We start from the raw sequence: 25,537 nt of genomic DNA, 5'->3' as shown, positions 1-25,537 counted from the left end.
AAAGCAGCCTTTCGAGAAAGAGAACGCGCCGGAGCCAATCAGGAGCGGAAGAGCCGTCGAAGGGGTTAAGGAGCCGGGCGGCCAGGTGAAGAAGTCCTGGAACTCGTGGCTTCGGGTCGCGGCAGAATCCGGCCGGCCGGGCGGCGCGACCCAGCAAGGTGAGGGTCTCGGAGGCGCGGTGCAGCGAGTGCTCTCTGTCCGGCAGCTCCCGACTTCCGGGAGTCTTTCTGCTTTTAAGGATTCCAGCCTTGGACTGAATCCGGTGCAAAGGGCTGCGGGCAGCAAAGTAAGACCGCGATGCGAGTGGGTGGGAAGAAGAGGTCGCCTTAGGTAAGAGGGGGGAAAGGGAATCTCCCAGGACTCTCTCCCTAAGGGTGGATCCCTGCTATGGGCCTTCCGTGGAGGAGTGGGGAACGCTGGAGGGAACTGTGCCCTGCAGACTTCCTCTTTACCAGGGAGTGGTAAAACATTTAAAATGCCTCCCTGCTTTGAGTATACTGTAGTTCGTGAAAGATGCCCAGCAAGCTCTTAGTGCAGGCTCTTCAGTGTGGGTGTTATTATTTCTGCCAGGCATAGGCAAACTCGGCCCTCCAGATGTTTTGGGACTACAAGTCCCATCATCCCTGACCCCTGGTCCTGTTAGCTAGGGATGATGGGAGTTGTAGTCCCAAAACATCTGGAGGGCCGAGTTTGCCTATGCCTGATTTCTGCCATCAGTAATATTTTGGGTGTTTTTGCATTGCCCTTTTAAGTGAGCACTCCCAAAATCATCGTTTTATGTTTTGTTTTCCTATCCAAGGAAAGTGAAAAGTATATTGCTGACACTTATCTGATCACAGTTATGGTACGCTATACAAAGTGTTGTCTCCAGGGTGGCATATGAGTTTAATTAATTAATAGCAACAACAACATTGAAAATGTGAGCTTAGCTACTGCTAACCTATGACCAGGGTGGGTGCTATCATTAGGCCAACTAGGCGGCTGCCTAGGGTGCAGACTTCGGAGGAGTGCAGTACTGACTTTTGAGGGGCATGTATAACTGTGCATGTATAAGCTACTCTGCTATTCAAAAAACAAAGTTGTTTATTACGAGAGTGAGCATGCACACACATAGAATACAATAAGCAATGTTAATATATAGCAAGATTTCAAGATCCTTCCTTATTTGAAAGGCAATAGCATAGCTGACAAGTTTTCCCTTTTCTTGCGAGGAAGCCTATTCAGCATAAGGGAAAATCCCTTAAAAAAAGGGATAACTTGGCAGCTATGCAATAGGTCAGTGGTAGAGCATCTGCTTTGCAGGTACTCTGATTCAGTCACCAACATCAAATGTCCAAAATCCTGGAGAGGCACTGCTAGTGAGTCTTGACTAAGGTTGGGTGACATTTGGTTTTCAACATAGTGATATATCACCAGCTAATCATCACAATATACCAATATCTCACGATGTCTGAAATAAGGATGGAACTATATAGAGGTATTGGCTGGCTTCATAGTTTTCCCCACATTGTGGTTTTTGCATAGTGCGCACACATCATGATTCTTGATACAGTCGTACCTTGGAAGTCAAACGGAATCCGTTCTGGAAGTCTGTTAGAAGCTCCTGCAGCCAGTCGGAAGCCCTGCCGGACATTCGGGTTCCAAAGAACGTTAGCAAACCGGAACACTCACTTCTGGGTTTGCGGCGTTCGGGGGCCAAAATGTCCCAAGTACCAGGGTGTTCGGGATCCAAGTTACGACTGTATATATTGCCAGGTCAAAACTTCTCAAACCAATATCAAATTATGGACTTCAAACTGGTTTCCGGCAATATATCACCCAGCCCTAGTGTTGACAGTGATGAGCTGGATCAACCAATGGTCTGACTTGGTGTAAGGCATGTTCTTTCCCACAGGGGAACATGTGGTGGGAGAGAGGTGGTTCAGCTTGTGTAGGTTGTGATGATTTCCTTGCTTGACCGTCATACTCTCATTTTCCACCTAACCTTGAGAATGTTTGCTTGGGTGTCAATCCTAACCATTTCAGGGAAAGCAAAGTACCTTTTAGAACAGTAAGTAACCTTGCTCCTGACTCTCTAAAGATTGCATTGTTCTAACCTGGCACATTGTAAACAAGATGCCTTTTTTTTTTGCAATGATATGCCAGCCGGAGTTGTGGGTAAATTAGCAGCTCACAATCCCAGCTGTGGACATAGCACGAAGTAGGGCTAATAGTATGTAGATATAAAAATTTAGCAATGGTGTGCAAGAGAACTCCATTAATTGCAAGTTGTGCAAAGGTTACCCAGAACAGATTGTGTCGTTGGGATTCTGTTAATGGATTTTGTTCTTAAAATTGAAAGGTGCTACTGTTGAGGCTTTCCTGGGCGCCTGTCACCTGCCCTAGGAGGAAGCCCTTTTCCTTAATTGTGTGGGAGCAGATTGCAGGAGCTCAGTGGGGAGGAAAGGCACTCCATTCATGCTCAGAGGTACTCATTTAGTCATACGCGTTTGTGCCTTTTTAAGGATGCATAGTCAAAGATGAGAGAGGGTAACATTAAAGGAGCAGTGGAGAGAACTGCAATATATATTTTTCTGTTAAAAGTACTGGTAAGAAATGTGAGGACTGGCCCTCAAAAAGGCCTATAAAGAAAGTTGGAAGTGGAGTGCCTAACTGTGCATTCCATGCTTGTCTCACAGTTAGACCTGTTTGCCATGTGGTTAGAGAAGCTCAAGTGCTGGAAGAAAGCCCCATTGCCTGTAAATTTAAAGGACCATGTACAGTAAGTGCAAAACAGGAGCAGATTGTGTCCGCTTCTAAAATAACCACTCTGTAGATGAGCCCTTTTCTTGCTCCACTTCTGTGCTAGTGCAGCAAATCTTGTCATGTTTGTTTCAGTCAGCCTGACTCCAGTGCACCTGATAATCACAAGCCACATGGGAGCTTGTTGGTCCCCCCTTGCCAATTGCTGCTCGTCCAAACAAACGCGCAGCATCAGCAATGCGACACAACACACTTGAGCTCTCTAAGCATATGTTCTCATTTTTGTTTTCCAAAGCTGAAGAAGACACAGTGATAGAATTACAGAATTGTAAAGTTGGAAGGGAACCCAAGGCTCATCAAGTCCACCCCCCTGCAATGCAGGAATCTCAACTGAAGCATCCATGGCAGATGGCCATCCAACCTCTGCTTAGAAATCTCCAAGAAATGAGAGTCTGGCACCTTCTGAGGGAGTCAGAAAGTTATTCTTGAGGTTTAGTCAGAATCTCCTTTCTTGTAACTTGAAGCCATTAGTTTGGGTCCTACCCTCCGGAGCAGGAGAAAATAAGTTTGCTCCATCTTCCATGTGGCAGCCCTCTAGATATTTGACGATGGCTATCATATCCCCTCTCATTCTCCTCTTATCCAGGCTGGACTCCCACAACCATTTCCAGAGCCTTCTTGGTCATAAGATATTTTGAACTAGAGGGGATTCCCTTGTCCAACTTTCCGCAGTCCAACTGGAGCCAACAGTGGAACAAAAGCAAATGTGTCTGGACCTGGGAAGGCAAAACTGACTCCATTTGTGAATTTAATGTCAAGCTTCACAACCCAGAAACCAGACTTTGCCAGCTGGGTGCCTTCCCATTGTTTTGGACTACATATCCCATATATAACCCAACACGTGCTAGCTAGGGCTGATGGGAGTTGTAGTCCAAAACATCTTGAGGGCACTTACTGGCAAAGACTGCCCTAAGCCATACATTGACATGCACATTAAAGTACAGATTTGCATCGGGGTTAATACAGATCGGATTTGTATATATCAAATTATAAAACTGGCCAATAGTCAAGAGCAGCCAGTTCATACTCTCCTACAGCAGAGGAAATCTTGAGGTTGGAAACTCTTGCCGATCAACTGCAAATCACCCCAGTGTCTCCCCATCTCTTCCTTAGAGGAAGCTGAGCGTGAGTTGGGCTTATCAGGTAACAGGGAACAAGTGTAAATATTTCATTTTGCTTGGTCTTGAGATTACAACATGAAGCAAGATAACAGGTAGAACTTAGAATAGAATCTAGGTTTCCTGCTTCTCAGTAGATTTCAACCTCTGAGGCCTGGATTTCAACCTTGGGAGGCCCTGCTCAATGTTACAATTAGGCTGAACAAAATCCGTATCGAAGGATAGCATCCAGAGATTCAGAACCAGTTGCAGCACAGGTGATTTTTTTCCTTCCCTTTGTGTGAGGTGATTATTATGTTCCAAAGTGTTTTCAGAAGGCTGTTATGAAGATATAGCCACAAATCAGTTTGGGCAGGGCGGATGCTGAACCCTGTAATGGGGGGGGGGGAGAGGAGCGTGTATGTTGTTTCCCCACTAGCTTCCACTCTACCTTAGGCTCATAGGCCACTCAGAAGCTGGATCTAAACGCATTGGTGCAGTAGTGTGCTTCTTTCAGGAAACAAAAGGGGAATGGCATGATGGGATGAGTGTGACTGTGTATGACCGGGGTCAGCAAGGTATACTGGCCATTGGCCGGATCACTCCCATGGAGATTGTCCGTGGGCCGGAATGGTGCAGCGCGATGCCGGAAATCACGTCTGTGCATGTCCGTGATGCCAGAAATCGCTTCTGTGCATGCCCAGATGCTGAAAACCGCACCTGCGCAGAAGCGATTTTCGACGTCTGGACGTGTGCCGATGTGGTTTCTGGTATCTGCGCGTGCGCAGACGCGATTTCCGGGCTTGGTGAGTCCCCACACCACGCTGTACTGGTTTAGCGCACTGCGTGGGGGACTCGCTGAGCAGGTAGCTTGGTTCGGGGGTGGCTCGTGGGCTGGTAAAACGGTCTTCGTGGGCTGCATCCGGCCCATGGGCCACATGTTGCCAACCCCTGGTGTATGGCTCTGTCCATGCTGATGCCCTTCAGTCCTGGAGGGCATGTTACCAGTTCTTTTGTGTAGGGAAAACGTGACCGTGAAACATTCTAAAAGGCCAACTTTCTTTGCAATTTACTACTTTTCAGTGAATGAAGGTTTCCTTTCCCCAACCCTTGGTTTAAGTGTGTTTCTTTGATTGCAACTCCCCATCCGCCCCACTGCCACAGGCATATCTAGATGAGCACCAGTGGTTTTTCAGCAAAAGGATCTTGCTTTTCTCTGAGAGGCAGGTGATTGGGGAAGGGAGATTAGGTGGGTAGTAAAGGTAAAGGGACCCCTGACAGTTAAGTCCAGTCACGGATGACTCTGGGGTTGTGGCGCTCATCTTGCTTTACTGGCCAAGGGAGCCGATGTTTGTCCGCAGACAGCTTCCGGGTCATGTGGACAGCATGACTAAGCCACTTCTGGCGAAACCAGAGCAGCGCACAGAAACGGCGTTTACCTTCCTGCCGGAGCGGTACCTATTTATCTACTTGCACTGCGTGCTTTTGAACTGCTAGGTTGGCAGGAGCTGGACTGAGCAGAACTCACCCCATCATGGGGATTTGAACTGCTGACCTTCTGATCTGCAAGCCCTAGGCTCTGTGGTTTAGACCACAGCGCCACCTGCGTCCCTCTTCTAGGTGGGTAGTAGTTACCACATATTCCCCATCAAGACACTCGAAGCACATCCTGAACCTCCGGGATGTTGTCCGGCTTTCCTTTCTTCAGAAGTGCCATTAATCCTTTTCCAAACCAGTCGGTCTATCTTTGGAACTGTGGAACTCAGAATTCCTATATTCTTTTGCCTCAAGGCTTTTTCAAATTGTGTTCCACTACTCCTGCCAAAAAATGAGCACCTCTCTCTGTGTGTCTTATATTTATATGTATATATGAACTTTTAAGTGGCACAAAATACAGTTCCAGAGTGTGGATTAGTTTAGCATAAGATTCACAAGATACATGGGTGCTTCCCTGTCACAGTGCCTCTGACAATGGAAAATATAATTTGGCATTGCTAGTTCTAGCTATATCTAAAAGAGTTTTTAAATCCTTTCTATTTAGGCTGACCTCCTGTTTTAGACTTGTGATTGATGAGCTTAAATTTAAAATGTTTTTGTATTCCACTAAGTCCTAGGTCTATGGGTTAAACCACAGAGCCTAGGGCTTGCCGATCAGAAGGTCGGCGCTTCGAATCCCCGCGACAGGGTGAGCTCCCGTTGCTCGGTCCCAGCTCCTGCCAACCTAGCAGTTTGAAAGCACGTCAAAGTGCAAGTAGATAAATAGGTACCGCTCTGGCGGTAAGGTAAACGCCGTTTCCGTGTGCTGCTCTCGTTCGCCAGAAGCAGCTTTGTCATGCTGGCCACATGACCTGGAAGCTGTACGCCTGCTCCCTCGGCCAATAACGCGAGATGAGCGCCGCAACCCCAGAGTCGGTCACGACTAGACCTAATGGTCAGAGGTCCCTTTACCCTTTCCCTTAAGTCCTTAGAACAGGTTCATTAATTTTGGTGGGTCTAAGTTAATCACATTCATGAACTTCAATGGGTCTACTCTGTGTAGGACTAACATTGAATATCACCCATAGGGTGTTTTTATGTTTTACTCTGCTGAAACTTACACAGGCATCCTCTGACACATGCACCAAAAACTCTGCAGGGGTGTGTGTGTGGAACAGGGGAACCCCCACTTGTACAGGTGGAACCCCTGTGTAAGTGGGGATTCCCCTGAAGTTTTGTGCCGATGCGTATAAATTGCCTAGTTTTTCTTCGTTGTAAATTGTATTGTGCTTTGGTTATGTGTAAGTAGCCTTATGTGGGCTGTGCTCAAAATAAGTTCTTAGGTGTCATGAAATTGACTTTTTCTTGCCATTCTCCCACGGCTCAACCTTTTGTGGGTCTCTAATATAGCACTGCAAGGTTCTCTGTGAAGAAGGGAGCATGATCACCTTCATGAACAACTCAGACAGTGAGGAGGAACCCTGCAACGAGAGAACATCCTTGATGTCGGCTGAGAGCCCCCTTCTGCCTTCTTACCAAGATGACACACAAGCACCGGAATCAGGAGAGACACTCCCGCACAGGGTAGGTGTATATTCCACTTCTGGGAAGAAGGAACACTTTGTAAAACACTGATCTTGTCCTCTATGCGGGTTCTTCCTGCATATGCCTTCCTGAGTCACTTATCTGTGTGGGTTTTTTTTAAGCCTTAGAATGAGTGACTTAAGGTGGAGACGGTACAGTGGTACCTCTGGTTAAGAACTTAATTCGTTCCGGAGGTCCGTTCTTAACCTGAAACTGTTCTTAACCTGAAGCACCACTTTAGCTAATGGGGCCTCCTGCTGCCACCACACCGCCGGAGCACGATTTCTGTTTTCATCCTGAAGCAAAGTTCTTAACCTGAGGTACTATTTCTGGGTTAGCGGAGTTTGTAACCTGAAGCGTTTGTAACCCGAGGTACCACTGTATTCCTGTTAAGAGGAGCTGGGGGTTGCTCAAATTCTCTAGAACAGAGATGGTCTGGTGACCAAATGTAGCCTTCTGGACTCTCCCCAGGCCACAGCCTTCACTAGCACTACACCTTCCTTTTTTCTGGACGTGCTTTTTTCTAGCTGGAATATCACATTCCGAATGTGTACCAATTAAACTGAGCAAAAGTATCTTGCTTACCTGGAGCATCAAATTTTGTGGGGGGGGGGGGGGAGGAGAGAGAACCTCTGACTGTTGCATGGCTGGAATGTAGCTTATAGTCCAAAGGTAAGAGTCCCACCTGTGTTTTGCCTATGCTTCTGCCCACTCCTGTCATGCGACACACACACACCCTCCTCAAAAGATAGCCCACTAGGGAATATGGACCTCTGTCTGAAAGAAGGTTCCTCATCCCTGTGGCAGAACATAGGCAAGCCCTGTGCACACCAAAGCCTCCAATTATTTGGGTGGGTTGTTGAATGGAGGGATTGCCGAGGGCAAGGATCACTGCCTGCTCCTTCTGTTTTCCAAGTTGTACCCTGTAGAACAGGCATAGGAAAACTCCGGCCCTCCAGATGTTTGGGACTACAATTCCCATCATTCCTAGCTAACAGGACCAGTGGTCAAGGATGATGGGAATTGTAGTCCCAACCATCTGGAGGGCTGGAGTTTGCCTATGCCTGCTGTATGTAGGACATGCTTTTTTTCTTTTTTACATTTTTGTGGGATAAATGAACTTGGGTAGGTTGGCAATTGAGCAGATGAGCAGAGTGGGATGGATGGAGGCAGGGTAACTTGGGCGGGCAACTGGTGATCCAGGTATAGGACCCTCTCGGGAGGGCAGGACCTGCCAGCTGCTAACCCCTGTTGCATGCTCTTCCTTTGTAGAAAGGGCGCCCTGGCAGCAGCGGGAGCTCCAACAAAACTGCGGATGGAAACGCGGCCGACACGGAAAGAATAGCCAGAGTGCTCGCTGCCGTGGATAGTGAGGAGGAAGAGCTGACCTTGAAATACGGAGCGAAGCATGTGATCATGCTCTTTGTGCCTGTCACGTTGTGCATGGTTGTGGTTGTTGCAACCATAAAGTCGGTGCGGTTTTACACCGAGAAGAATGGACAGCTGTAAGTAGTCCTTGTCTGACCCTGGGTAATGTGATTGCCTTTAAGGCTACATCCAAACAAGCCTCCTTTCTTTTCACTCGAGCTTTTGCTGTGACCCTTTGCTATTCCAATACGAATCTCAATCCCTACTTACTGGAAGGGTCAGCTTTGAAGGGATGCACCTTGTTTCTGCCACCTTTTCGTCAATTAGAGTTGGGGATTTGCATTGGCTTAAGTATGTTGCTGATCCGCAACACAACTTGGAGGGCTGGATTTGTGTCGATGATTGATTTGTGCCAGAGCAAAACCACTTTTTAAAAAAAGAAAAAAGAAAAAAAGACATGCTATGCTTTTCTTGCAGGATTTATACCCCATTTACGGAAGACACGCCCAACGTGGGCCAGCGTCTCTTGAACTCTGTGCTGAATACCATAATCATGATCAGTGTCATAGTAGTAATGACGATCTTCTTGGTTCTATTATACAAGTACCGTTGTTACAAGGTAAGGCGATGGCCTAAGATTTGCAAGCGATGAAAACAGACATACCATTTTAGCGGTCCTCACAATGGATCTTCTCAATTTGCCTTGTATACCTGTAAGTCAGAAACCAGTCATGTGTTTTTGCTCCTCCATTCAAGTGTATTGCTCACATTTTTATTTTTTCAAAGGCTCAGATATTTTTTTTAAAGCAGTTTAGATATATTTCTAGAGGTATCACCCATGAACAACTTACAAACTATTCCAGAACTTTTCCAGGGAGGGAAGTGTGTTGGTGATGCCATATGCCAGGGTAGCCAACAACCTTGGTGCCTAATAGATGTAGGATTTCAACTTGCATTAGCTCCAGCCAGCATGGACAGTGATTGAGGATGATGGGAGTTGTAGTCCAATAGCATGTCACCAACACCACATCTGGTATAATAAGCACTAGCCAATAGATACCTTCCACAACCAGCTTTTCTTCACTACAAACAGAAGAACATTGAAAACCTGCAGAATCATTTGATTTAGGCACTCACCTCAGGCTCTCTCTATGGTGAGAGCCCTTTCAGACTTCCCCCTTAGCTTTTATAATGTTATTTTAAGAGCCAAAGATGCATTGTGCTGTTTCCAAAATTCTGCCATGGTATTGCTGGGCAACTTCCGTGCTTAGGCTCAGAATTAATATGCTAATTATCTTTTCTGAACCAGACTTACTTCCATAAACGTGCTATTTCCAAAATTCTGCCATGATATTGCTGGGCAAGTTCCATGCTTAGGCTCAGAATTAATATGCTAATTATCTTTTCTGAACCAGACTTACTTCCATAAACATATCTTTTAACCCTGTCTGTTTATTTCCCTGTGTGGCCAGAGTTCTGAGTGAGAAGGGTTGGACTGATACTGCGCCTTGCATAGTACAATGGTGATCATGCAGTCTCAAAACTCCCCTTCCAAAAAATTAGGGATTCTCATTCCTTAACTGAAAGGACTGATAATTTGGTCATAGGCAAGAAGGGAGTCCGATTTTTATATTCAGCAACATGGAATGTATGGTCATCTAATAACTGGTAATAGTGTGGTTTTTGCTGACAACCCTACAGATATTAAGAACGTTGCAGGATACATCATTTTGTGCCTGTCCACAATATTTCAAATGGGTTTGGGTAAACAAGCCATTTCCATGGGATTAGACTGACATGGAGCTTCAAAAGAGTTTCTTCATGGCACATGAATCAATTTTTTTAAAAGGCAAAATGAAAGACCACTTCATTCCAAAATAGGTCAAGAAACTTGATTGTGTTGAAGCATGAAATTGGTCTTTTTAAAACAGGCCTGCACATTTTGTAACCCATCGAGCAAAGAGCAGCCCACCTGCCATATATGGTGGTCCACAAGGGACTTGATTAAACTGCCTGTCCTTGCTGTCTGCCTGGGATTACGAAAACAGAGCTTGGCAAGCTACAGTACATATCTGGTGGGCTCTGTCCAGCGGGGAGGTCAGAAATTGTACAGACCTCCTCTTTAAACAATCCCAAGTGCATCAAGGAAAATATCCAGCAGTTCATTATGAAGAGTGAGAAGTTGGGAGATGGCAAGTCTTCAGAAGACACCAAAGAGTGCTTGCGCAACAGCTTTCTCTCTCTCTCTAAAAGGAGACTGTGACCAGTTGTTCATCTGGTTTATTAGTTATTTTGGATGACCTCCCAAGAACTTAATAAAGCTCAGGCACTTTATCAAAGAGAAGGTAATTGAATGTTGTAAGGATTTAATGAAAGAACAGGAAGAAGCACTTGAAGAAAGCACAAGCGCCTCTTTAGGTAATACATAGCAAATGCATCCCTTCGCAAAGAGTTGTGTTTAAACAGTATCTGGGCGATCCCTGCAGGCTTCCTAAATCGCAGTAAATTCATATAATAGGAGGTTGATGTAGGCTAGTACAGGCATGGGGAACCTGCGGCCATCCAAATGGGCAAATTTCAAAAGAGAAGGGATCAGATCACCAAGAGAGGTTGCCACCTAGTTTCTATGAATCAGTTTGTTTGTTCTGTGTCCCCTGAACCGATAGGCCAAATAGCGCGTGTCACTTTCAGGCCACATGCTGAGAAGGCAAGGAAGAAGACGGGGAAGGGCTTGGGACCGTTAACTCCAGTGGAGAGAAGAAACCAGTGGAGTGTGTGGGAGAAAAGTGCAAGCCAAGTATAAAATGATGACACTGGCACCCAAGCAAGGAGCACACCAGGGTGCCTCTGAACTGAAGAGAATGTGGTCCAAAGATTCCTGGGACCTGTAATATGGAGATCTCGTGACAAGTACTTTGGAGCAGAAAGATTGGAAACCTTTTGTCCCTGTGGTCCTCACAGATGTTGTTGGACTCCAACTCCCATCAGCCCCAGCCAGTGGTCAGGCATGATGGGACTTACAGTTGAACACAATTTGGGGAGCCACAGGTTCCCCATCCCTGAGCAAGACATTGAAAAACCTCATGAATATACACTGACCTTTCACATTTTTGAGCTTTGCTCAAAGTCACTCTGAGCCAAAAGGTTACTATTCCCACACAATCCAGGACTTTCTAGTTTCATCTTTCCGTTTCTTGCACTTCCTGATTGCTGCATCAGAAATGTTTCCGTAAAGCAAATGTGCCTTAAAGCCTGATGGATGGTAGGTGCATCTGTTTCATTGCTCTTGATGATGTCAAGGAAGCCCTGGAAAGAGGAGGAACAAAACACCTCAAGAGGGAAGCCGCATGTTCAAAGTCTTTGGCACACAGGTCTAAGCCATGGTGTGCTTTAACCATGGTTTGTCCAAAGCCTATTTTGTTTTCCAGCTGCTCTTGGCTTGGTGTTTCTGTGGTGTTGCAAGTGTTTGGGATAGGGTGGCTAAATGAACCATGGTTGTTGGGTTCAGGCTGTACTTTGTTCAAGCCATGGTTCAATAGACACCCAAAAAAGCAATGGCTTCACATCATAGTTTGATGCTAATAAACAAAACGCTTTGGGTTGGATTCAGAAATTCAGACAAACCACACTTTGCCAAAACAAGCCATGGCTTCATGTTACAGTATATGCAAACCAAGCAATAGCCTGAAAAACAAGCAGTATGGTTAAAAAACTAGCTGAGGAGAGGGGCACTTCTTTTATATATCTGTGCAAAGCAACCACATGTACCACTGTCTTCTGTTTTAACAGTTCATTCATGGCTGGCTCATTCTCTCATCTCTGATGCTGCTGTTCCTCTTCACCTACATCTACCTTGGGTAAGTGTGAGTAAGTGGTTGATCCTTAGCAACTCAGCAGGGCTAGACAGAAGGTAGAGACCAGCCAATGACTGTGTCAGTAAATTAGCATGCGTTTCTGACTTCCGAGTGTTTGATAATAACAAAAAGATCTGTTTTACATCAGGGCAAAATCCTCATTGCATTGTTTGTCATGTTGTCTTCTAGTGGTTACGGTACTTTGCGAGCCACCCAGAGTGGCTGGGGCAACTCAGTCTCAGGTGGGCAGGGTACAAATAACAACATCATTATTCTTGTTGTTACTTGTTTCCTTGACTAAACTTCTTTTTCGTTTTGTTCTGCAGTGAAGTGCTAAAGACCTACAATGTGGCCATGGATTATCCCACTCTGTTCTTCTTCATTTGGAATTTTGGAGCCGTTGGGATGATTTGCATCCACTGGAAGGGGCCCTTGCACCTCCAGCAAGCCTATCTCATAATGATCAGTGCCTTGATGGCTTTAGTCTTCATTAAGTATCTGCCTGAGTGGTCAGCCTGGGTCATTCTGGGAGGCATATCGGTTTACGGTACGTCTGTAATGGAAGAGATTTCTGGGTAATGGAAGAGATTTCAGGGTGATCATTTTCCGTTTCTATTCTTCATCACATTCTTTAGCTAGGAAAAGGAAACTCATAGGAGCTAGCCTAAATCGGTGTTTGTACCAGCAATATTTCGTAGTCAGCTAGTGGCCCCTTTTCCATCACAGTGTTTTTCAGGAGGATGGCTGAGAGAGGAACCCTCGGGAACCTGGCTTGTATCGAGTCGCATAGTCCTGTCCACACTGATTAGCAGGGGCTTTCCAGGATTCAACAGGGGACATTCGCTTTTGCATGCACAGCGAATTTGCACCTGGATGACAATAAAATAATTGATAAGTTGTTTTTGTCCTTTTAATGGGCCCGAGATCTCCTCCTTGACACATCAGCTTCCTCTGCAAGCATTGTAGAAGGCTTCCTAGAAAGAAAGCTGGAAAAATATCATAAAGATCGGTGCAGGGATTAGGGAATCATGATGAATGGAAGAAGTTGGGAAGCTCTGTTTATGTTTTTGACACAAACTGTCAACAGATAACATTCCTTCTATATCCCTCCCCTGTAACGTTCTGTGAATGGAAGTAAAGAGGAGAGACCCATCACTTTTTTGTTGTCTATTGAACCATGGTTTGATCCAAGTATAGTTAGAGTTATGCCTGAACCCAACAACCATAGTTCATGTGGCCACCCTACACCTACTTTTTAAGTGTAGGTTTATCAGTGACAAAACTACTCCCCCTTCTCTCCCTCTCCCCTCCCTGTTTTTTATCTACACACAGTCTGTGTGTCTCTGAATCGGTCCCAAAGGTTTGAGAAGGATCCAAGTTGCTTTAGGCTGTTTTGGAGGACACCCACTTCACTCTGGACAAGGGTTGAATCTCTGAAAGACCCAGTTTCAGATTCATCTGAACCAAATGCTAGCTCCTCACCCTCTGGTTCCTTCCCATGCCTTGAGGTTGTTGCCCAAGGTCCCTTTTTCAAATTCTCCCAACCAATGAGGTTTGGACAGTGGCCATGTATGTAAGCACCTCTTCAGCATTGGCCCTGTGTCTGCAAGAGGTCTTCCTAGACAGGCCCGCCTGATATCTACCTTAAGTGTCTGTCTGGCACTAGGTAAAGATCTCTTTTGTTTTCCCAGGACTTGCAATTTATTTGGTGGGGTAGCACTGCAGTAGCTCTGATAATTTTTATTTCTCTGTTCTGATTCAATGCCATGGAGTTGCGTTCCCCTGCTTTCTATTTTTCAAAGTTTTTTTATAGCTGTGTGTTTTTAATTTGCTGCTCATGATTTGATTTTTGATTATTTTATCTTGTAAGCTGCCAAGAGGGCATATCTATAAATAGAACAACTCCTTACACTGCAGTGACTGAAATACGTCTGCCATGCATACTTAAAAAAAAAAAAAAGTAGGAAAAAATGACCTGCTAAATGGCAGGAAAATGAAATACTTATGAAGTGATTTGGGATCAAATTGATTTCTCTCTCTCTCTCTCTCTCTCTCTCTCTCTCTCTCTCTCTCTCTCTCTCTCTCTCCCTTTCCAGACTTGGTGGCTGTCTTATGCCCAAAGGGGCCGCTCAGGATGTTAGTGGAAACAGCGCAAGAGAGAAATGAGCCCATATTTCCGGCACTTATTTATTCGTGTGAGTAAAACAGAGGGGGTGTAGGGGCGTCCATTGCAGAATATATCCTGCAGTGTAGCAACATTGACTCAGGACCGCAATACCTCAAGGACCGCCTCTTTCCATATGAACCTACCCGGACCCTGAGATCATCTTCTGAGGTCCTTCTTTGTGTGCCTCCTCCTCAGGAGGTGCAGAGGGTGGCAACACAAGAACAGGCCTTCTCTGCAGTGGCTCCCCATCTATGGAATGCTCTCCCCAGGGAAGTTCGCCTGGCGCCTTCATTATACACCTTTCAGCTGCAGGCAAAAACGTTCCTTTTTAACCAGGACTTTGGTTGACTTGATTGACACCCTTTGCCCTTTTAAAATGTGGCTCTTGGGGGGGTGTTATTGGGTTGTTTTTTTAATTTTGATTATATATATACTGTATTGTGGTTTTTATGTTGATCTTTTCTGTGAACCACCCTGAGACCTCCAGGTAGGCTATAGGGCGGTATATAAATTCAAACAACAGCAACAACAACAACATCCAATACAGGAAACATTTGATCCTCCAGATATTCCTGAACTACAGTGCCCATTAGCTCCACCAAGCTAATGGCCAGGGTGATGGGTGTTGTATTTTAGCAACATCTGCTGGGCCAAAGCATACCTGCCAAGTTCCTTTCTGAAAAATAAGGGACCTGACCGGAAGTAGCATACCAGAAGTAGCGCGGCGGCCATTTTGGAACTGGGCGGAGCATGCTCAGAAGTGACTTTTGATGCTGCTGTGCCCAGTTCCAAAATGGTCGCTGCACCAGAAGTCGTGCTGCAGCCATTTTGGAAGTGGGCATAGCAGCATCAAAAGTCGCTTCTGAGCATGCTCCGCCCAGTTCCAAAATGGCCACCGTGCCAGAATAAACCAGGAAAAAACAAAAAAATCTGTTTTTTTGGCTGGGGACAGCTGGAAAAACGGGGGTTTCCTGGGGAAAACGGGAGACTTGGCAGCTATGGGCCAAAGGTTCCCCACACTTGCTATAAAGAGCCTGGAACTGAGAATGTGAAGTACAGCTGTTTGATGAACAGGACACAGCTGTGGGCAGCCTGAGGTAGTTCCAACAGACCTTGACACTTGCACATAAAAGCAAGCCCTGACGAGGGTGGCAAGCTTGCAGCTGCCACCAAAAAGGTGACACTTTCTCGGTTCCCTGGTTTGCACATAATGGGGGGAAATTGGCCTAATGTATGCTGTGGTCTTTGTGCTTCAGCTGTTGCAAAAATGGTCCTGTTTCTCATCCGTAGCTTCATAAACCATGGTTTGTTTTGCTAAAAAGCTTCATAAATGGAATTGCTCAGCTTATGAAGCTCTGGATAGTTGTCCAAACACAGCCAGCAGAAGTTCTGCTTCAAAATGAAAAATCTGTTTTGGCTTAACAAAACTTTGTGTTTCTTTAGTTTGGAGAATTTTTTGAATAACAAACTGATGGATTGGGCAAAATAGTTCCCAGTGCACGCAATCTATGTACAGTGGTCCCTTGGTCCCTGAACGGCTTAGATGTCAAACAAATTGGCTCCCGAACACTGCAAACCTGGAAGTAAGTGTTCCTGTTTGCAAATGTTTTTGGAAGCCAAACGTCCGACGCGACTTCCGCTTGAATGCAGGAAGCTCCTGCAGCCAATCAGAAGCCACGCCTTGGTTTACGAATGGTTTCGGGAGTCAAACGGACTTCCTGAACTGATTAAGTTCAAGAACCAAACTACCACTGTACTGATGGGTAAGTCTAACTACCTGCAATGCATTGTGGAATATGGAGCTTAGTCATTTATTATTTTCCTTTCTGCTCTATAGCTACTATGATGTGGACTGTGGGAATGGCAAAACAAGACATTGCACGAAGGAGGTCTTCTGAAGCGACACGGAATCAAGGTGACCTATGCATTCTCTGTTTTGTTTTATTTTTAAGTCTTCATCCTATATAATAATGTCCAAGTTGTCCCTGCGTCCAACCCGTGTGTCCCTGGGTCACTGCGCATGTCCCCCAGGGACACAGGGATTGGACAGCAGAGACAACCAGGGACACAGGGATTGGACGCGCGCGCTCTCCCCACCCCCCCACCCCTCTGCCAACCGCTGCTCCCGGCCGGACAAGCACCTCACTGCAGTTGCGCTAAAGCGTGAGGAGGAGAAGGCTGCTTTCCCCCCCTCCTACCCTCCCCGGCCACCGGCGACTAGCAGCAAGTCCCCCCACCCCTCTGCCTACCATTTCGTCGGTGGAACTGCCTCCGTCAAGGGACGGTGCCCCCACCCACCCACTCAGCCAGCCCAGCCGCCCAACACCATGCGCTCCTCGGGACGCAGATCGCTGTGCCTCTGACAAAGCCGTCTTGAAGGCAGGGAGGGTCGCCGTGGATGTAGTCGGGATGGTGCCGCCGCCCGCCGGGTTCACAATGGGGCGAAAGCGGGTGACTGCTCCTGGGAAAGTCAGCGTCTCAGGGTGTGAAGGAGGGAGGGAGGCTCATCCCCCCAAGACAAAACAAACTTCGCTGTCGTACTGGAGGTGGGGGAAGAGAGACACCTTTCTCCCATGAGCGCGGCTCCCCTCAAGTGCAGAAAAGATACCCGCTCCGTTGCCACCGTCCCAGAAAGCCCCCGTTTGCCTTTGTAATTGTTATCGCCACTCATTATGGTAGTACCTTACAGTATTTGTCTCAAGCCTCACACACTGACGAGGTGTGGAAGCCCCGCCTAGGAGCAGGCAGGACCCTGCCCGCTTCTCCCCGCCCAACCCTCTCTTGATTTCAACCTCCCAACCAGCACCCGCGCGCGCACGCTCCCGTGTCCTGCTCCGAGATTTCAAGTAAGGATTCAGTGAGATGGGTTACGGAGCAGCGTGCGCGCCTGCGCGGAAACACCGATTCCCTCCGCTCTCACTCTTCCCCCAACCAGCAGCCGCGCGCGCACGCTCTCACATATCCTCTAGCGCCCGTTTTCTAAACGGGCTGAACAACACTAGTTTGCTTATAAACAGCATATGAATTCATTCTGAAATATCTTGTTAGTTGGCAAAAACAGTGGGTGTACTTTGCTGACTGAGACTCCGACGATACACAGTGGGGCTACTTTCGAAATTAGACTTCCTAAACTTCAGTGAAATAGTTAACACTGGCCATGAAAGGAGGGCCACCTTTTACAACTTGTGTGTGAGTGAGAATCTCCCAAGATTTTTCTCAGACCCAGATCTATTTGGCAAGTACTGAGATCTGCGGATGAATCCCTGATTCTATTCCAAATGTTCCGGATGCTAGGATGCTTTCCACTAGGAGTAGGGTTTGCTACTGTTGTGCTTGGTTCCCCCCCCCCCATAAAAACAACCTGTAGTCCCCTTTTTCTTTTCAAATGCTATTTCATCAAGTCTTTGCGGAGTTGATGTACCGTATTGGCCTGAATATAAGCCGCACTTTCCCCCCAAATTCTGACCGTGAAAACTTAAAGTACAGCTTATATTCATGACCTTACAGTATGCAGCCAGGTGAGTGGGGCAAAGAGTGCCAGAAACATGGTGAAGCAGCGCCCACCCCGCGTGTAGTTCCCTGTCCTCTCCCCCAAGGCTGGGAAGGGAGAGAGCGAGGAAGGGGAAGGGCCATTGGCAACACAGCGCAGCAGCCCCCCCCCCCAGTATGTAGCCAGGAGCAGTGAGGAATGGAGCGGCTTATATTTGGGTATTTTTTAAAAAAATTCTCAACCCCCCCTCCCGAATTTTAAAGCCTTATTGGCCTTATATTTGGGCCAATGCGGTATTAAGGCTGCTTCTTCTTCCAGCCTTCATCGATTTGCTTTCATTGATATAATTCTGGTATGTCTGTGTTTAGGATACTTTCATTATTCTTGGCTTCACTTTGTGCTGTGAACTGCTTCATCAAATTAAGATGGGGAAAAGTGGTATATAAATATTGTATGGAAATCCTTGCCTGGAAATGTTTTGACATATACGGACTCTTTCTTACAACCGTCTGTAGAAGACTCCCAGCTTATAAGATGTGCTTGTGTGCCTATATCTCCAATAATTGTATGTACTGAATTTTTGCGGGTGGCTTTTGGTCTTCTCAGCAGAAGGAGCACGGAACCATGATGACGGTTCTTACCCTGAGCCAGCCGATACTGACATGAGGAATTCAAGAACAGACCATCCGATCGATCCTCCCTTAGAGGAGGAGGAAAGTAAGTTGAGACCCTTTTATGGCCACTTTGCTGGTATTTATACGAAATACGAACTTGGACATTCTCTTCACCAGCTTGGTGTCTTCCACATGTGTCTGGCTGGTGCTGATGGGAGTTGTAGTTAGAAACATCTGGAGGGCACAAGGTTGGTGAAGCCTGCTCTAGTATCTTTAAAATATAGGAAGCTCCTTTCAGATTGAGTCCATCGGTCCCTATAGCCAAATGCCACCCTCTGGCTAGAAGCAGCTTCCAAAGGCTTCAGGTTGGAGGTCTTTACTAGCCTATATTATGTGAAAGCTTTCAAATAGAGATACCAGCTGCTTAACATGAGATCTTGTACCCAAAGCAGCTCTACTCTCTTTGGCCCTTTTGTACTAATTTATGCCAAGTTACATGCCATGAATTGGAATGGAAAGGTTTGGGGCTATGGCAGAGTTCTTAACATCTCCCTGGCATTTTTGAGTGTCAGTTTCTGCATCAGCTGATAGAGGATCATTTGGTGATGAAGCTTATATCTGGGGGGTGGAGGGGTTTGCTTTTGTGTGTGTGTGTGTGCACGCGCGCGCTTTGAAGGATTTTTGTATTGTGTGCTTTTAGAAGTGAATTTGAGAGTTTGTGAAAAATGTCTAGGAAATTAAATTAAAATTATTCCTGGGAGGAGTCTTGGAATACATCTGCATTCCAATGCATTCCAGTGCTTTTTCCACAATAGTCCTGTGTCCTGGAAATGCTATGGTTACAAATCATTTGCTTTGTCAGTACAGATGGTGATGTTCAGTTAGGATTCACATGAGGCAATGGCCCCAAGGCTTCCCCTAATGATTTGTGTGGACATTATGTATGCCTGACCATGAACTGGATCAGATACAGATTCAAAACTTTGGAGAATTAAAATCCACACTTCACACACACACACACACACACTACACACAGTCTGGAGTGAGTCTCCAGAACCCACCTTTAAAGCAGAAGGAAAATTGTAGGAAAATACCTTTTCTCTTGAGAAGTATCTCTCTTGCATGGCCACTAACTGCATTCCTTTGTATGTCTTCTCAGAAGGAAGCCCTACCGAGTTTAGCAAGACTTACTCCAGTGTAAATGCGTGTAGGATTGAAGTTCTGTAAAACAATCTTCCATTGCTTGCTATGAACTCTCCCTCGTGGCATCCAGTTTCTTGCTTTAGCAAAAGCTAAAGAGCAATGTCCTACAGACATGCAGAAAAATGCACCCTACTTTTTTAAAAAAATTACCCTTGATGATGCTGGCACAGATCTGAAATGGATTTAAAGCAGGTGTAGGAAACCTAAGGCCCGTGGGCCGGATGCGGCCCAATCGCCTTCTCAATCTGGCCCGCGGATGGTCCGGGAATCAGCGTGTTTTTACATGAGTAGAATGTGTCCTTATATTTAAAATGCATCTCTGGGTTGTTTGTGGGGCCTGCCTGGTGTTTTTACATGAGTAGAATCTGTGCTTTTATATAAAATGTATCTCTGGGTTATTTGTGGGGCATAGGAATTCGTTCACCACCACCACCCAAAAAATAATCTGGCCCACCACATGGTCTGAGGGACGGTGGACCGGCCCATGGCTGAAAAAGGTTGCTGACCCCTGATGTAAAGTATAAGAAACTTGATCCAGTTTCTCTAGATCAGCGTTCTCTTTCCCCACCCACTAGAGAGCTGCAAATGCCATGATGATTTTGGCCCCGATAACAGTGGAGAATGGTTGGTGATAACGGCACTGCATTTCTTGTCAGAATAGCAATTCCATAGAGTTGACGGAATCCGTTCTTTCCCTCCCTTCTAAACAGGAGGCGTCAAATTGGGCCTTGGGGACTTCATATTCTACAGTGTACTTGTGGGCAAAGCAGCCGCCACTGCTAGCGGTGACTGGAATACAACTCTGGCTTGTTTCGTAGCCATCCTGATAGTAAGTGAAAACGATAGGTTATGTCTTGATGTTATGCCATAAAGCCAGGCTAGCTGAATCGATTTCAGCTGCGGAAGATGCCTGCCCACACGGGGTCCATCCCCTAAAAGGTGAGAACTCGCCCCACAAGAACTCGGCCATGTTGGCTGGGGTTGATGGGAGTTTGGAGTCAGACAACACCTGGAGGGTGCTAGGTTGGCGATGGTCGATTGATTGATTGATTGATTATATTTCTATGCCGCTTTTTATTCAAATAAATCCCAAAGCGACTTACAAACAAAAGATAAAAATAGCATTACGGAACATCACAAATACAGCATAAATCGTATAAAATACATAACAAATCATCAGTGAAACGATCACAAATCCTAATTAAAACAATTCCCATCTGTGTAACTCTATTAACAAAACAACTAAATGAAAAGCTAAACATCACAGTTACACCAAAAATCATAGGATTCGCAAAACGCGACAGTATTCATACCTATAAAACAATATTAACAACATTAACAAAATAGCAGCAAAACAAAGAAAGACCTGTTGAATTTGTACATAGACCTCCGGGTATAGAGCGGTGTATAAATTGAATAGATAATAAAATAGTAATAAAATATGTGTGTTGGGATTTTGACCTTAGTCTTTTAAGATGCTGCAAAACACTTACAGTATTTTATCTATTGGTTTTTTAATCTCTTAAGGGGGGGAATAACCCGGCCTTCTTCTGAGTAACGTTTTTCTCCTCCTCCTCCTTAGGGCCTGTGTTTAACTCTTTTGCTGCTGGCAGTATTCAAGAAAGCGTTACCTGCCCTCCCCATCTCCATCACCTTTGGCTTGATCTTCTACTTCTCAACAGATTACCTTGTGCAGCCTTTCATGGACACCCTTGCAGCCCATCAGCTATATATTTGAAAAAAGCAAACCAACTAGTGGTGATCTCCTCTGGAGTCTTTTGCTGTGCAACAGGACATTTTCCGATAGATATGGTTTTTACACTTAGTGCCATATATTTTTCAGGAATCCCAGTAATACACATGTGGGAGTCTCTCCTGAGACTCAGTAGCCCAGGGCCTTTGATTTCTGATGTGAACAATTTGACTGGGAGCAGGACACGCACAGCCTGATCCTATCTGTGTTTACTACTGATCTCAGTTGGACTTGCTCCCAAGTCAGCTTGCATAGCATTGCGATAACCCTGAGACGCCTGGCCTCCTGCTTTAGTTTAGCGTGTAAATGAATGTGAAAATGCATTGGTTATATTAGCCCAAGGTGAAACAAAATTCCTCTCCCAGGAGGTGAGCAGATGATGAATGTGTGAGATTCCAGTTTGCCAGAGATGTTGCAATCGTAGCGAAGAATAATCATGGTTTTGACGTACTGCTGCGCCAGCATGCTTCCACTGGCGTAACAGGGCTTCTGTTTCCTCTCTTCCCACCAGGTATCTCCAAAATCTGCGCCAGCCCCCCACAGCTGATTTTGAGGGTGAGCAGGGGGTGGTCTGGATGGAAGTTCAGTTTCATGTGCTGCAGTCCCCATGCCCCTACAGAGCTGCAATAGTACAGTATGCTTTAAAAAAAATACTATAAAGCAATAGAATAAATGAGATTTTTTTCTGAAAGGGTATTAGATATGTTAGCCCACGGTGAGAAAAATAATTCCTCGGCTGGGAGGTGAGTAGCTGGCAAATTTAAGATTCCTGCTTACACTACAAATTTGCAAAAAATGAGTAATTATAATGGTGGTGGTTGTGCAGTCTGTGAAAATGCTCCTTTAAAATAGGCATACAGCTAAAGTGCAGGGGTTGTGTGGAGGCAGAGCTGCACATGACTAATATGTAGCAGGTTTCCAAATCTCTTGTTTTTTCTTTAATTGCAGCCGTGGGGGGTTGGAGGCCCAACTGGAATTGCGAGAGAGGGGGGTGGGGAGGGAAGGTTTATCCTTTCCGCCCCCGGCCATGATCATGACAAAATTCAAGGGCTCCATGCGGCTATAAGGGTTAAGAAAATAATCCCATTGGCACCAATGGGACCTCCTCTTCCTCCTCCTTCCTGCTAACCCTCCCAGCCGTGCCAGGGGTATTTCATGGATTTGTTAGCAAAAATGTATGTGCCGCTGGATTGTAATAAAACCTTTGAGTGGTTTACAAGAAATATTAAGGTGATCAGTGAAAAGCATTTAGTAATAATTAAAACGAACCGTAAAGAGAGATTAAAACGAACCGTAAAGAGAAATTAAAACAAATCAACACCTACATGTGTAGATAGACTTGCCCAAACGAAAAAGTTTTAAGCGTGAAAAAGTGTGCAGCAAATGCACCCGCCTGATGTCAACAGGCAGGGAGTTCCAAAGTTGTTGTGTGATACTCAAATAGCAGTTTTTTTACAGTTGTGATGCCTGTAACAGTGCAGAGTCCATAGACTGAAGTGGTCGAATGGGCACCTACAGGGTGAAGTGATCGCATGAGTAAACTGGCCCCAAGCCATTAAGGGCTTCATATACAAGTAGTTAAACCTTGAACTCGGCCTGGTGAAAAGGCCCTCCCCAGCAATGACTTTTTCAGGAAAGTCATTGCTGGGGAGGAAAAGGAGAAATCTAATAGCCCCGCTTCTCATGCTACCACCCCAATAATTGTTGGGACTCCCGCACACCTGTCGCTAAAGAAAAGCCAGGGACTCCATTCAATGTGTGGTTTAGCCGCAGGAATGAAGCCAGAGTGCATGCAGGGCTTCTTCAGCTTTGCCACCAAAGCCCTTCCAAGGGAAGGAAGCAAGTGGATCTTAATAGATAACGACCTGCTTGCTTGCATGGGAGTTTCCACACACCCCTGCGGGACACAGCAAGAAGTGCAGGAAGCAAGAAGCACAATGGATGCTTGGCCTGTCTTGCCCTCTTCTCAACTGAGCTGCCTGGGGAAATTGGTGCTGGTTGGGATGGGGCTACCACCCAGATGTGCTGAGCACGTAAGTGTGGTGACACACACACACACACACACACACACACACACACACACACAATCAAAATCTTTGTAAGACCCAATGGTTTTTGTAGCACTGATCAATGTGAGCAAGCGGATCAAAAATAAAAATTGAGCTGTAGGGCCTTCAGTGGCAATAGGGAGCCCGTGGCCCTCCAAATATTGTTGGGATGCCAGCTCCCATCATTCCTAACCGTTGGCCAAGCTGGCTGGGACGCATGGGAACTGGGAGTCCATTCAATATCTGGAGGGGACCACCAGTACAGCATACTTTTAGATCCTCTAGCAGAGGACCCAACTTTAAGTGGAGGCTAGTTGTAAAGAATGGGGTTAGTTACCCTGTTGCCTCCCTCATACGTGAATTGACAATCAGGCCCAAAAGCAGCCCACATACAGCCTCTTGCTTTGCACTGTTCAGGAATGATTTGGGGAGAAGCCATTGATTGAGGCCAGGCAAACTTCTTTCGGCTGTGTGGGGTGTGTGTTAAATGACTAACTTGGAAATGCTATGAAAATATTTAATGTAAGAGTGAACTATTTGAGGAATAATGTTTGTACCAAAACACGGGGATGAGATTTTAATCTGGTGTGCACATTAATCTAAATGAGAAACAGTTGGTGCTCAAAATATTCCAGACTTTTGCCCCGCAAATACTTTACTTCTGATTTCGACTTCCTCCCAGGGACATGGGTTGTTTTAAGGTTTTGGTTTTTATTTTAAATCTGATCTGCTTTGCTTCCAAATATCCTCTTCTAAGAACAACGCTAATTATGTGATTTATCTGCCTAAGCAAAAGAAATAGTCTAATGAAGCAAAATGGACTGAGAAGGGTCGGGGGGGGGGGAATCCAATGTAAGAGACATTGAAGTGCAGCAGCTCCCATTGATTTCGATTTTGGATGCTTGGTGAATTGGATTTGTGTGGATTCAATCTAAACTGATCTGAACCTTCCTTTGGAATTTAGAATGTGATTTATTCTTTTCAGATTTTTGCAAAGCAGTTCATAGCTCAAGAAGCTTACCAAAATGTGTTTTTTAAAAACTGTATTTTAGGATGAAATGCATACATTTGGGCAGAATATGTGTACGCTTGCTCTTTTATGAGTATGTGTTCAATTCAGTGTTGATTTTTCTTTAGACATCTAAATGATAATTTGTAAAGGTGTACATTAATGCAGAAATGGGGCTGAACAGACTTCGGAATGAATATGTGTAAAAGTGACACAGACTGTTCATCCCTAAGCTTCAGTGGGCTTGAGCAACAGGATTGCTTTATAGATTGTGCCTGAAGTCTCCTTCTGCTTGTTGTTGTTTAGTCGTTTAGTCGTGTCCGACTCTTCGTGACCCCATGGACCATAGCACGCCAGGCACTCCTGTCTTGCACTGCCTCCCGCAGTTTGGTCAAACTCATGTTCGTAGCTTCGAGAACACTGTCCAACCATCTTGTCCTCTGTCGTCCCCTTCTCCTAGTGCCCTCAATCTTTCCCAACATCAGGGTCTTTTCCAAGGATTCTTCTCTTCTCATGAGGTGGCCAAAGTATTGGAGCCTCAGCTTCACGATCTGTCCTTCCAGGGAGCACTCAGGGCTGATTTCCTTAAGAATGGATAGGTTTGATCTTCTAGCAGTCCATGGGACTCTCAAGAGTCTCCTCCAGCACCATAATTCAAAAGCATCAATTCTTCGACGATCAGCCTTCTTTATGGTCCAGCTCTCACTTCCATACATCACTACTGGGAAAACCATAGCTTTAACTATACGGACCTTTGTCGGCAAAGTGATGTCTCTGCTTTTTAAGATGCTGTCTAGGTTTGTCATTGCTTTTCTCCCAAGAAGCAGGCGTCTTTTAATTTCGTGACTGCTGTCACCATCTGCAGTGATCAAGGAGCCCAAGAAAGTAAAATCTCTCACTGCCTCCATTTCTTCCCCTTCTATTTGCCAGGAGGTGATGGGACCAGTGGCCATGATCTTGGTTTTTTTGATGTTGAGCTTCAGACCATATTTTGCGCTCTCCTCTTTCACCCTCATTAAAAGGTTCTTTAATTCCTCCTCGCTTTCTGCCATCAAGGTTGTGTCATCTGCAT

The 25,537-nt window shown here is 45.7% G+C and overlaps 1 protein-coding gene across 4 annotated transcripts; it reads left to right on the top strand.

Annotated features, from left to right (window-relative positions):
- PSEN2 (presenilin 2) lies at positions 1 to 25,352 on the top strand. Of its 4 annotated transcripts, none has more exons than XM_035111461.2 (11): positions 1 to 158; positions 6,786 to 6,959; positions 8,232 to 8,464; positions 8,805 to 8,946; positions 12,117 to 12,184; positions 12,508 to 12,728; positions 14,278 to 14,376; positions 16,186 to 16,263; positions 18,448 to 18,555; positions 20,366 to 20,484; positions 21,238 to 25,352. In XM_035111461.2, the coding sequence occupies exons 2-11, from the start codon at positions 6,816 to 6,818 to the stop codon at positions 21,391 to 21,393; spliced, it is 1,368 nt and encodes a 455-aa protein (XP_034967352.1). In that variant the 5' UTR covers positions 1 to 158; positions 6,786 to 6,815; the 3' UTR covers positions 21,394 to 25,352. The 4 variants fall into 4 exon arrangements, with proteins under 4 accessions (XP_034967352.1, XP_034967349.1, XP_060128949.1 ...); XM_035111458.2 differs by having other exon boundaries at positions 18,445 to 18,555; XM_060272966.1 differs by lacking the exon at positions 1 to 158 and adding an exon at positions 178 to 330 and having other exon boundaries at positions 18,445 to 18,555.
- Positions 25,353 to 25,537: the final 185 nt, after the last annotated feature.

The sequence above is a fragment of the Zootoca vivipara genome, chromosome 3 (genome assembly GCF_963506605.1).
Source record: "Zootoca vivipara chromosome 3, rZooViv1.1, whole genome shotgun sequence".
Lineage (NCBI taxonomy): Eukaryota > Metazoa > Chordata > Lepidosauria > Squamata > Lacertidae > Zootoca > Zootoca vivipara.
Note: the sequence above shows the minus strand (reverse complement) of the source record. Positions and strands in the feature narration are given on the sequence as shown.

Bases quoted from the DNA above. Each gene is read 5' to 3' on its own strand.
- PSEN2 (XM_035111458.2), top strand. From the start codon at position 6,816: ATGATCACCTTCATGAACAACTCAGACAGTGAGGAGGAACCCTGCAAC. The intron at 16,264-18,444 runs GTGACCTATGCA...TGGTCTTCTCAG, and splicing joins TGAAGCGACACGGAATCAAG to CAGAAGGAGCACGGAACCAT. The intron at 20,485-21,237 runs GTAAGTGAAAAC...CCTCCTCCTTAG, and splicing joins GTTTCGTAGCCATCCTGATA to GGCCTGTGTTTAACTCTTTT.